The sequence below is a fragment of the Cardiocondyla obscurior genome, linkage group LG11 (genome assembly GCF_019399895.1).
Source record: "Cardiocondyla obscurior isolate alpha-2009 linkage group LG11, Cobs3.1, whole genome shotgun sequence".
Taxonomy (NCBI): Eukaryota; Metazoa; Arthropoda; class Insecta; order Hymenoptera; family Formicidae; genus Cardiocondyla; species Cardiocondyla obscurior.
In genome coordinates this window covers 5,733,230-5,746,472 of record NC_091874.1, presented here as the reverse complement: position 1 = coordinate 5,746,472, position 13,243 = coordinate 5,733,230, and the positions used below count along the sequence as shown (strand labels likewise).

At 40.1% G+C, this 13,243-nt stretch overlaps 1 protein-coding gene and 1 long non-coding RNA gene across 6 annotated transcripts in view; one reads left to right on the top strand and one right to left on the bottom strand.

Moving 5' to 3' along the window:
- Nucleotides 1-13,243, top strand: part of Sol1 — a 221,682-nt gene that overhangs the window by 34,948 nt on the left and 173,491 nt on the right. The window contains exon 3 of the mRNA XM_070663475.1: nucleotides 11,945-12,125. Coding sequence (XP_070519576.1) covers nucleotides 11,945-12,125 — 181 coding nt within the window. The remainder of the gene's footprint in view (nucleotides 1-11,944; nucleotides 12,126-13,243) is intronic.
- LOC139106589 (uncharacterized) overlaps nucleotides 1-13,243 on the bottom strand; it is a 90,127-nt gene that overhangs the window by 29,950 nt on the left and 46,934 nt on the right. For 3 of the 5 annotated variants that reach the window (XR_011546396.1, XR_011546400.1, XR_011546399.1), the window contains 2 exons: nucleotides 6,655-7,587; nucleotides 6,498-6,539 (listed from right to left, as the gene is read on the bottom strand). This is a non-coding gene — a long non-coding RNA (uncharacterized lncRNA). The remainder of the gene's footprint in view (nucleotides 1-6,497; nucleotides 6,540-6,654; nucleotides 7,588-13,243) is intronic. The other 2 variants (XR_011546398.1, XR_011546397.1) reach the window with 2 other exon arrangements.

Here is a 13,243-nt window from a genome sequence, read left to right as displayed (position 1 = left end):
GTTCCGTTGAACTGTGCATTGTGTTATAGACAGCATAAATTAACGCGGGCGCTGGCTCTTAGCTTTGATTTCAAACGGCCCGGCCGCTGTGGCTTTTGCAAATTGTCGATGCAATATCGACGCTGGCTTTTGTCATCGCCGAGCTGTCATTAACGGAAGAGACCGGGGGTAGATCACGAATGACACTGTAATCAGTTTAGATGAGAGCGCCGGTAATCATCCGGTTGTATGACCGGCAAACCGGCTGCTTTTAACGGACGGCATTTGCGCGTATGTCGATGCGCGAGATCAGTCAATACCAGCCCCTTTGTGCAACAATCGGGAACTTGGCAGATGCACGTCAGTTGGCTACGCCATCTTGCCCCCGGCGGTGTGTAATCTCCATGCATCATTGAAACCCCTATCACATATCGCGCGATATCATGACCGATCTTTCTCGCGATTCAATATTGATCAACCGCGTAACGTACCCGCGCATCTTCTGTCGCCGCTTTCGATAGAATACTTCAGCTTCCGTTCTTTGAAATTCTTTCAGACCAAGTATCATTGGTATTCATACATTTTTAACGTTCGAGAAGGCACGATAAGGCGAGTGATTTTTAAGTTACGAATAGTAACGCCGTGCGCCGATGTTTAATTTGCCGATTGAAACTAATTAAGCTTTGGTATGTATATACATACCAAATGTACTTCCGCTTTAAATCGCAAAATAAAGCAATAACGAGAAAATGCGGGACAACGTTATTATATTTTTCGTTAAAGTGATACCTCTGGCGATTTTACCCCTCCGTGGTAATTTCTACATGTACGTATTTAATAAACTGCGTATAAGCGCGTCCGTGTTGTTAATACGATTTTCATTTGTTGCTGCAGTCATTATTATTATTATGCAAAGTACCTCCGCATAATAAAAAAAAAAAAATAATGAAAATATGCAAATCATTAGCCGCGGCTCTTTCTCTCGATTTCGTTTACTAAAAATATCGCGAAAACGCAGCCGTCGTGATATCTCTCGTATTAGATGTGCGAAACTTGAGACAGACGTTGCAAAGTGTCACGTTCGGTATGCGTATGGCGCATGCATTTTGTTTCTAAATGTCTTCGCGTTTTGTAATCATAGTGCAAAAAACAAAAAAGATTTTTGATACGCACTGTTCATATTTTTTTTTTTTCTTGCAAATGCTATCTAGCCGGTTACCAGCGAAAAAGTTTGCAGCGGATACCGTTACGCGTATTGTCCTGTTTTTGCGATTTGTTATCCGTGTACGCGCAACTCTAAAATATTGCCTTCTTGTTGCATTATTCCAGAAAAGCGATATTTTCGTATTTAGCTCTCTGATAAATCGCCGGCATCTCGCGAGCTAAATGCCCGATAAAGCGCGTAATTAAGTAAAATAATCACGTCTCATTTAAAAATGTCGAACGCTGGATGGTAAATTGAATATATATAAAAAGAGAGACTCTGCGTAACACGCGATTGAACTTTAGAGCTTCGGTCATATTTAAAACGCGCCTCGAATGCTAGAATGCATCGACGTATACGCGAAGAGATAGATATTCACGGATATTCTAAATTGCTCTCCAGCGGATTAAAGTCTTTTGTCGAACCGTAACTGTTCTCTCGAGAATACGGTGACATGAAATATTTAAAGTGAATATAAAATCTAAATAGCATTCACAATGTTTGATATCAAAATATTAGTTTCCAATATTGTACAACGAACTACTTTCTGACTTACGTGTCAATATCCTCTTTTCTAACCCCGCGCACTCAAAGTAAATTATTATTCAATGCAAATGTAATATTTTTGAAAGTGCGTTTAGCGTAGCGTCTGCATAAGCTTCGCGCACCGTAATATAAAACTTGTGTAGTCTTTTCTGCATTATGCAGGTGGAATCTCGTTATACAACGAACTCGTTCACCGCCGTCCAATGTAGCGGTCAGAGATCTTTACTTCCGGTATTTATGCGCGAGATTTTCGTTGTCGGATTCGTTTCTTTTTTTTCAAACTTAAAATTATTCTTTTCATTTTAAAAAAAAACTTGATAAATAATCTTTTCCTCATCTTTTTTTCGCATACGAAACTAAATGGCCGATTCAATTATGGAACGGAAAATAAGAACGGTTTTGATACCTGTACTTCGTATTCGAATACGGAGCTCGTGCCTAAAACTGCTGGGCGTATCGATATAAAAGCTGATATTGGGCGCGATTCGTTTAATGTACTTGCATTATAGTCATGTCGTCCTACTACATTACCAAGCTAAAATTTCGTATGTTGCCCTGCAGTATGCGCAGCATACAAATTACCCGTTTTACTTTTAAATGAAGACACTTCTACGTTCAAAACATTTGTTTCATTACACGCGCAGTCTCTCTCTTTCTCATTTTGTTCGTCCGTAATCTGTCCTCTATATCAGAAGAACTGCAAATGAAAGTTCCACAAGTGTTCGCGTATTCCGTCGTTTGCAATTTGCAGTATAAGCCCCGTTAAAGTTTTGTCACTTCAGTATAATTGTTAATACCCCGCGATAATGGGAGTTGCATTTAATTGCAAGGAAATGCATCTTAACTTTGATATGACTAATTGGCAGCCGTATTTATTAGCGAGCTGTACATTTAAATTTATTTCTTAACTTCAACTTCAATTTTAATTAATACGTTAACAAACTTATTATATTTTATTCGTCGATTTATTGGCCCGGTAAAAAAAAAAAAAAAATCGCGACTTACATTCGATGCGAAATAATAATTAAATTTGCTACTTTAAACCGCGGTACGCTAAACTACATCCGTTTCGATGCGAGGACTACTAAATGGCAGAACGAGCACCGATCCATCATAATACTCGATATATTCTGAAATAATTTTAGTGATCTCACTCTGTCCAATCTAGCGAATATCTCCATTAAAAGGGGGTCTGCATCGGTACGCTGATATCTAACACACGGCGTAACGGAAGTCACGTTTATTCTGCGAGCGCGTAACCGCTAACAGTCTATTTATTCGTATACGATGCAGCTCCCGTGTAATTGATACATGGCTCAGTTCAGCTGACCATGTTGCTGCATCTCGATTCGCGCAAAAAGAGAAAAGCATTGTTATAACGGCGATAATACGGCAGTGCATCACGCTATGACGTAATACACGATTTATATACGGCCACTACGTCTACAACATTTTTCTCAATATTTCCGGCGAGCGTGTCCGGAATTTTTCACATTTTTCAGAATCGTAAGAGTAAGTGACCGCGTATATGTAATCGCATCCTATACGTTTACGTTACGCTTAAAACCGCGCGCAGGCCATGCCAGTCCCGAATAATAAAAATACAAAAGGGGATACATTTTTAACAAGCAATATTTTTCAGATATATTTTGTACACGATAAAGCGTTAAAGTTATTTATTAATTTTAATAATCAACTTTTTTTTTTTAATAAAATTTATGGACCATAAAAGTTGGAATCATTGTTAAACATTTTTCCAAATTACTTCCGCAAAGTTATTAATTTTTAACGGGGATGTTTGCCACGACCAGTCTATTCTATCAATTGTTTCGTGCAAGCGAATTAGAGGGAAATTTGCGGGCGGTGGCAAACAAATATATTAATACCCTCCCGGAATAATTTAACGATATAAATGTGAGGATTGGTGGATTTTTTTTTTTTTTAACAAACGCGACGCGACTTCCGCAGGCGTATTCACGGATTTTCCCTGCGAACGCTGGTGTTTCCGGGGATAATGGCAGAATTGTATACTTCGCCCATTATGATCTGGCCGAGGTCAGACTAAAGCCGAGTATTTATGTAATGTGGCCGTGTCGCCGTAATGCATGCATTGCGCATCCGTTGACACAGGGTTACCGAGCGTGTTAATTACTAGGCGGTCGTTACGCGTCATAAATTAATATTTCAATTACGATTTCACTAATGCCGTGTAGCGTCAGTACGATTCGCGTATTCCGGCCATACAAATTTTAGCAGGCAACGTATAGAGAAGTGCGGCTATGAAATTGAATATAAATTATTGCCGATATTGGAGAATGGAAACCTCGTTAATTTTCAAATGGGTATTTCGATAATTCGTATGACACCTGTGAAGTGAATTGAACTGTAAACGCAAAACGGGAGCAATTGGCGCGATAAGCGTGGGTGCCGTAGGTACCCCCCCCGTAAGAACAAGAATAAGAACGTCGGGTAGATTCGACACGCTTTTGCTGTCGCAGATGTTCCGTCAATGTCGGATCCGTGTATTGCCTTCAATATTACGAAAATGTTTTCTTACTCAGGCTTCCCGGTGTACGAGACTCAGGCTCAAGATTAGATTAGTTTAGACTTGAAGATTTTGTTTCGGCGGAAGATCATACCGGCTCAAAATTGAATCAGAAAACATCCTTTCGATTCCGCAACGTACTCGGGGGCGGAATGTTATTTCGTGCCTTATACCGTGTTATTTTTATTATATTAAATTTCATTCCGCGCGGGTACACGTTTATATACACACGTGTAGACGGTGCGTATATGTATTTTGAAATTCATACAAAATGCAACACAAAGATAATCTACGGAGCGTTACTCGCGGAAAGTATATAAAAAAAAAAATTAAACTTAATGTTTAAACACCTGTTTGCGCAGCGCGACTTTCTGCAATTCAAATGCGTTTAACATTTGCATTAGTAAAATAAATAAAAAAAAAGCGGATGAACACAGTTATACAGCCCGTCGTTCGCATGACGGGCAGCTCGATCGCGCGGGACGAGAAAGCATTGTGGCTACATTGTCATTCCGGATTCATGAATAAATACCTGCTCGTGGCCATAAAAAAATTCTGTTCCGCGAATATCGCGGAAATCCCCGAGCCAATAGTAGATAAAACAAAAACTGCCGGTGCACGGTTGTATATAAATTCTTGCTAGCTTGTTTGTGAATATTTCGGCCACCTGCTCCTAGATTGATATCCGCTATCTTGTACATCGCACGACCTATCAAATCGGTATTGCGCGGAACAATCCATAAAGAAGTGCCGATAGTCCAGATTACGCAATTTTTTCACGGATGTACTGATTGTGAGTAATGGTGCGCCACGATATATCGTGATTAAAGAGGCATGCCCTGCTGTTAACCGAATTGAGGAACGGGGAAATCTTTATCATTTTAATTTTTTTTTTCGCTGCACGGCGCGATTTTATTAATATTAAAAAATAATATTGAGATATAAATATAATGTTGGTTGTAAATTTTTTATAGAACTGAGACTGGGCTTTCGCGTATGAAAAATTGATTGTAATACATATTTCACGTGTATATTAACATTTAGCTAGATTTGTTCCCGTATTTAACAAAAAATAGATTGAAATTTAATTCGCAATAAATCTTTCATTTTTAGATTTTTTTTTCTCGCATCTTGCGTAGACGTGGAAAATAGAAGTGTAACAATGTAGAAGGCTTTTCCCAATATATTTTACATCGAGTGTGAAGAATAATTGAAATATAAAAGCGGCTTTTAAAATTTATTCCGACACGATTGAAAGAATTGCAAGCACTTTCAAGCGAATGATGTGCAATTGTTGTTGACATTACGTAGTGCCGCGTTGGCACAAATATACGTTAAAAGTCGTTTAGCGAAAACGTTTACGGAGCGCTCATGCAGTCGTGTAAAGGTTTGAGTTCAGTACTGACCAACCTCTGGCCAACTTTCACAATGAAACCTATCTATCTAGCGCGGGTACATGTTCAGAAAAGAATATAACCGGTAGCAATTTTTTTAATGTATCCGCAAAATAGGAACATGTACAAAAATAAAACTTTCAGTGATAAAATTCCTGACATTTGCTTTTTGTGTTTAAGAATACTTAACTGGATGCAAATTTTATTTTTTTTTATTATACAACAAAATTCATATCTATTTAAATGTAGATTTTATCTCCGTTTGAGAAATTCGAACAAGTAGTAAAAAATAATGGGTTAGCGTGCATTCTCAAGATTTTACGAAAGTTGTTGGGAAGCGCATGTCGAAACTGTCGATTCCAAAAACGACATACATTCAAGCTATTTTCTATTCCGAAGAATTAAATGATTCCAAAGATAACGTATATGTATGAGTACATTTTACAGTCGCGTGAATGAAATATAGCAAGCTCTCGTAAAATGGCATTTGACGGCTACCGGTCTGGGGTAAAGATATTATTAATTTATTTCGCGCTCTCTTAACTTTGTCTACAGCGTGACGTCGGTTCTCAAAGGAATAGAAGCAGCAGTTTCTTTAAAATCGATACTTCCTACAACATATTTTATTTAGTGTTTAGACACTATTGCGATCCATTGTCATTATATTGGCGGTACATTATATACTATTACCGAATTTTGATTCCGCGGGAGACATTCTCGTGGTAATAAAAAGTTAAATAAAATTATAAATATCAAATTTAATTCGACGCGTAAAATTAAATGCGGAGAAAGTCAGTATGAACCATGTAATATAAAACATGCGACTCACCGGACTGCATGATACCAGCAGAGTTGAAGATACTGCCGGTGACTGTAACATAAAATTAAAAAATATTATTAATTACATGACAAAGTAATGAACAGCATTTAAATAAATATGAAGCATTTAATTAAATATTTTTATAGAAATAAAAAATGATATTCACCTAAGAGTTGCTCTGCCGATGCCTGAAGCCCGTCCCGGGCCTGCTCCTCCTCTCAGAATGTTCGTAAGTAGTCGGGCTGATTTTCCTTCGCCGGTCCTCTTCTGGATCTCCATCTGAAACAAAAAAGAATTTAACTCATTAGCATTACAGAATATTGAGCCACTTATCGTGACGAGATCGTATGCATAAAGCGTACGTATGTATAAAGCGTAATATTCGCTATAAGTATTTCGCTTTACATATACTCTACATGTATACGTAATTCTTACCGTCGACCTCGTGTGTTTTGGTGCCGGGCGGTGGCAGCACATTCCAACGTTTGCACTGTACACAGCTCGCCGCCTTACGTGTTCGCTGCTGTGACCGCTGGAAGGAGAACGGGCCAGTCGTCGCTAGCATGCACCCATTCCTCTCCCCGCGCTCCCCTCCGGCGCCTATCGTCGCTGAATCCCAGACGTCCGCTAATAACGCGCTGATTTTATGCTGAAAAATTTTAAGACGAATGTTCTTTCGTTAATACTCTAAATCTATCACGAATGTACAAGCACTGACTACGCCGTGATATTCGTTCGCAGCATATTACTGTGCTACGATCGAACGACAAACGAACGCGAAAATTATGTCCGCGTAAATGAGGATATGACTTACTTGGAAGGGAAAAGAAGGGTTGCGGATGCTCTCTGCGTGTGGAGGTTGGATGGGAGAGAGTCCTCGCGCTGGATTGCGCCTCCTGGTTCATCGGTTACGCGAAATTCCTCCCATACGGATGGAGCGTCTCCTGCGTGCGGGTGAGCTGCTCGAATATCGGCAAGCGGAAATGAGGTAACATAGTCGGCGACCCCTCACGCCACCTGTCCCGCGCGTTTTTGCACTAGCCGACGTTGTCCGTCTCTTTCTTTCCTCCTCCGTCTCACTCTTACCCAACTGAGCGTGCTGTAATAAGAATTATTAACCAAACGTTAATCTAACATTAGCGTTAATGTATCACAAAGATATAAAAGTCGCTTGTACGAGACTCATACCTAAGCGAGACAACGAGATTACGTTTTCGAGACCACCGATTCCTACGATACAACGGAGAGTCTCTTACGAAGGTGTGAATTGCGCGACTGCCGGAGACGGAATGGAAGGGGAACGGGCCGCTGCTAGCCGCCTAGCGCGCACCGTTTCCGCTCCCCGCGCTCCCCTCTCCCAGCGCCTACTGCCGCTGAGTCCCGTACGTACGCTAATAACGCGCTGTAAGATTTTTACGGCGAATATTCTTTCGGTGTTACACCGAATCTGTCGCGAATGTAAGGATGCTAACTACGCCGCGGTTCTCGTTTGCAACGTCTTCCTTTTACCGAGCTCTGATTATTCGACAAAGAGACGCGAAAATTATATCCGCGTAAATTAGGATATTAGACTTACTTGGAAGGGAAAAGAAGGGTTGCAGATGCTCTCTGCGTGTGGAGGTTGGATGGGAGAGAGTTCTCGCGCCGGATTACGTCTCCTAGTCTACCGATAACGCGAAATTCTTCGGTTACGGATGAAGCGTCTCCGTGCACGTCTGAATGCTTGAATGTTCGGAGCAGGAAAGGAAGAGGAAGGAGACACCGACCGTGTGCGCCCTCTCGCCGCTTGCGTCGCTCGCGTAAATTACGTTGTTTGTTTCCGGTACGAAATTTAAATTATAAAAAAAAGTGTATGTAACCCGAGTATTTTGTCAAATATTAATTGATTATTAACTTGTATCGCGAGTATGTAATTCAGCGATTAAATAAATCGTTTGTATTTTGCGTAATCAACGTAGAGACGTCATTACAAATGTATAAAACGTATGTAAATATGTAATATAAAAACAAAGCTCTAATTGTTTTGTGCTAAACCATGTGATCGGCCGATTTCCGTTTATGTATCTACTGTTACGCACGCACTTGAACTCGTTAATGCAATCAACGCAAGAAAATTAATGTAATTAATATCTAAATGCATCTATATATACGTATGAAATAGCAATAAATGAGGCGCGATGCAGAGTTTCCCTGGTTTCGCGAAAACTCTCAAGTTTCGATCTCGCCAGCAGCTTGCGGCATCAATCCGAATTCAGAAAAGTCAACTCGCGGCTGGAATTGAGTGCTAAGTGATTTCTACTGTTTCCGGCGCGACAATAATATCATTGCTTCTTAGTGTGGCATCCTGATCTTACGTTTTTGATGTTCGTGTGACTGTCGTATAATAGTATAGGCAGCCGAAGAGTCGTGGGAAGACGTCCCTTCGCGTTTCCTGTGTCACAGCTTACGAATCACCTGTCGTGGTTCTCACAGTATACTATAATGCTCTCGAGAATGCATTCTGTCATGCGAGAAAAAGATCACGCCGGGTATTGATAAATAATGACAATTTAAAGGAGCTTAATGCATTTATCTTCTATAACCGTGATATATGTATATATATTCTGGGAAAAGAATCGAAGCCGCGAGAGGTGACAATAGGAAGAAATTTTTCTAATTCTCACGCATACTCTTAACATATTAATAAAATTATACCAAAATAATTTTTATCGCAATATAATCTCTTCCCTATTTTTTTTATTCTTTCCGTCATTAATTAAATCGTTTTAATTCTCGTATGAAATGCAGATTTTTTAATTCACTCGATAATCGAAAGCAATTCGCTTTATAGCCCTTTTTGTACATTACGATCGACGTTCGCGCGTGTCTACATAAAAGCAGTCGTATGCTAATTAATATCGTGACACGGATGTACTCGCAAGTTCATTGTTAATCGTACGCTCATTTTTCCTCGTTCGCGGAAACGTCTATTGCTCTTTCCTCTTCAACTATCGCAAAGGTGCAACGTTATAAATAGAGTGCGACTAAGGATGCTCGAGTCAATGCCGACGAACGTGACTGAACAATGATGCCTCCGAGTGTTTTACAGCGGCCTGGCGGCCCACTTTACCAGCGGCCAAGAGGCCGTAGTCGCTTTTAACATTGCACATGCTATTCTCAGCATGTATCGTACGTACAGGTGCGACGTGAGAAGAGAGAATTGGTTCTACTGCCATTTAAAATATTCTGCAAGTTTCTCGGACAGTTCCGTCACGACGAGATGGCTGCGCCAGCATTTTTACGCCTCCGACACTCCGCTTTTCACTCCGCGACACGGCGTTAATAATATGACTAGCAGTAACTGGTTTCTTTTAATTGAAATCTCCGCGATTCTGCGTTTCCGACTTTTCTCCGCTTTAATTATTTGCAAATAAATTTTAATTTTTTTATTAAAATTAATTCTTTAATTTACGATTTATTTCGTTACACTATTTCGTTACGATAATACAAAAAATAGAGATAATAAAATTTTTGTCTCTATTGCGGATTGTATGCAGTAGCTGAAGGGTTTCGTTTAACCTAAGCGTTGAGAACGAAACAAATAGCTTCGATATTACGATACTAGAAACTTGCGAGTGCCACAACGTGTCTTACGAGACAAGGTAAAGTTCAAGTATCGTTGGTACGTTTTCAGCGACAGGTCGCTTGGGTATCTTTTTCGTCGGAAACCTTTACACGACGGCACGACGGCAAAGAGAATTTGACAAAAGGTAAAGTGAGAACAAAAGGGATGGAGTCGAAGCAGTAAGGCAGTAGGGCGCGAGAAAGTCGAAAAAATAAAGTTAAGTAGAGATAGATAAAGCATGAGAACGGAGAAAGGGTATAAAAAGAGGACGTTGTTTTTGCTAATTTACTAAAGACCCTTCTAACTTGTGGGCTATTAATTCGCCGCGCGTGAAACGCGATATGTTCTTCCGCTCCCTTCGCCCCGCGTCTCGTTTTTTTTCCGAAAGACTGATTAATTGCGTCACTATCCTTATAAATTGCTTTGTTTGCATTAGTCTTACCGTGCCGAACGAATGCTCGCTAATGGATCGTTTCAGCCGGAATAATCATGGCAAAGCACTAACGCACCGACGAAGACGAATTGTGAGGGTGGTGCCGGCGATATTATCTTGAATAAATGATTGTATTCGTATTAACGTACCGCTGCAATGATTCACGTTTCTCTCTTAATTAGCGCGATCTCGCTCGCATATATATCGTCGGAATAATATTAAGAAATTGTATCATGTTGTACTCGATTAATTTTTCCCCTGCGAGAAAGTACAATCAAATCCCTCTCATCGTCTTACGTGAATTATACTTTGTAATCCGTAATTTTCAGAACGTTTTAGATTTTTTTTTCTTTTTTTTTTTTCTTCGAGAAGATTGCGAAATGTCACATTTTATGAGTGCTGAGAGCCTCGTAGCATTTGCACCCGCAGTCGAATTTCAACTTACCCACACAGCTCTACGGCCTGAATCACTTTATTTTCTACAACAATGGGCGCACAATAAACCGGTATATTACACAGCTCGGTACACATACCTCTGCGGAATAAAAAAAAAGGAGACAGAGAGAATCACTCCCTCCGCATTACGCCGAGTTACGGGATACAATGGGGTCCCCAAAGCATAAAACTGGTCGAGAATGTTCGGGCTTTTGTACCGGCGGTATAACTCAAGTGTCATGCCATTATTTAACCATAGATACGACGGGTCTTTGCATTCTCCTGTGTGTCCGCTTCTCGCGAAGGACCGCGCCGCGGCCCCGGCTAACGTAAAAGTTAATTGAAAAACAGGAAATTAAATTTTCGCAATTCCCAGTTGCGCGAGTCACGGCTTCTCGGATAATAGAACCCACGTCGGCCGGTCTTTTGCCGCGACTCTTCTATAAATTATCGGCCGGCTTAATCGTTCGCCGTCTGATCCACCGGATACATTTAGGATAAGTTCCCTCCGCCTTTTCTGACGCCTGTCGTTTCGTCTAATCGTCCATTTTTAAACGCGCGATTGACTCGTCGTCGAGAAACGACGTTCGCCACGTGAATTATTGTGCGCACCGCCGCGGAGTTTTTCCTCCCGAAAAGTCGAACTTTAATTTAATTCTTCGAGTTCGGCGTGTGACACGGCTGGCGGCACGAAAGAACGCTTGATTGATGCGCGAGAACCGACGACTTCATTTTGGAAATAAGAAAACTTTTCTCCCGCATGCCCGCACACAACCCCCTCATCCTCAAAGTGATGTCAGATGGTGAATTTCATTATCGGCAAGGCCCGATATCTCTGCGTTAAAATCGCCTGAAGCGAGACATCGTATATCTGCTCAAGTTCGCGGTGTCGATCGGATACAAATCGACGTTGTCAGAAAATTCGCTCTTTATCTCGCGTTATTTTTGTTAACTTTTACACGTGACAATTTTTTCTTTTTACAGGTTGCTCTTGCGTTGTGTACAGCAGCTCGGACAGACCTCAGGGTGGCACTTTTACATCCCCCGATTATCCCAAACGATACCCACCAAATATCGATTGCCTTTTGTACACATTCGTCGGCCACCCAGATGAAATTGTTGTTCTCGAATTTCATCACTTCAACATTCGCCGTACCTGGCCCGAGTAAGTAATTTATATCCGCGAAGTAAACATCCAGAAGTTCTCTTTGCCAATTAAAAATTAATGTTTAATTGCGATAGAAAGTAATGGATATTATTTTTTATTTCTCGAGCGTTAATTTATGCTTAAATTAAGATATTGTCTTAGCAGCAGATTTACGATGTAGTAATACAATTGTTGTGCACTCATTATTTTCGCGATTCAATATTTTGTACGCATCATGTGTTCCTTCCGTGACTATAACTGAACAAGCTGTTTCGCCATGTTCAGCAGACAACGTTAACATATAAATTATCCACGCACAGTGATTTGTCACGCACCTAATTCAGGCCTTCCGTTGTACAGCGGAGTCTATTCGCGGTTGTCTGTTGCCAATGGAATGCAATCGCGTTTCGTATGTTAAATTATACCGATATGCTCATGTGATTATTAACATATGTTATACGTACGCAAACATCTATTAAGGGAAAGTTAAATCAATTTCCACTCGGGATGTTATTGATTTTCAATTTCTGTAAATTATACATTACAAAATTATAAATTACTGTTGCAATCGTTTTTTCAGAAAATAATGCTTCTTCGCGAGGAATTATTAAATTTAATTTAAAGATATTAATCTTTGCCCCCCCAACCATTTTTTTTTAAATTGTTCATTAAAATTCAGCGCTCTCGAAAGTGCTAAGATCCTGGGGACATAGTAATACATTTTTAAGAGCGTTTACGATCACGGTAGAAAGTAAAGTTATAGCAAGAGTTTTTAACGATCGTCCGCTTCATTAATTTTGTATTAACCGTGATTAAATTCTTAATGTATTAACTGTCTATTCGTTCTTTCTTTAAAAATTACTCTATATGCGAATTTGTGCAGAGAAAAAAAAAACTTTTTAGTAAAACAAATTAAAATTACGTCTAAAAATATTATTAATTAAAATGCTCGTTGGACACATTGGCACATTAGGAATAAGTAGCGCGCTGGCGAAGTTTACAAGAAAATTAAAGTCGGCCCTTCTCAATATTTTACGTGCCAATAGTTTTGCGAAAACACTTAGAAATTTGTGACGTAATGACCATTTCGTGAAATTGAATTCGAGATGCGATTCGTCCCAAGGTGAGGGCGGAGC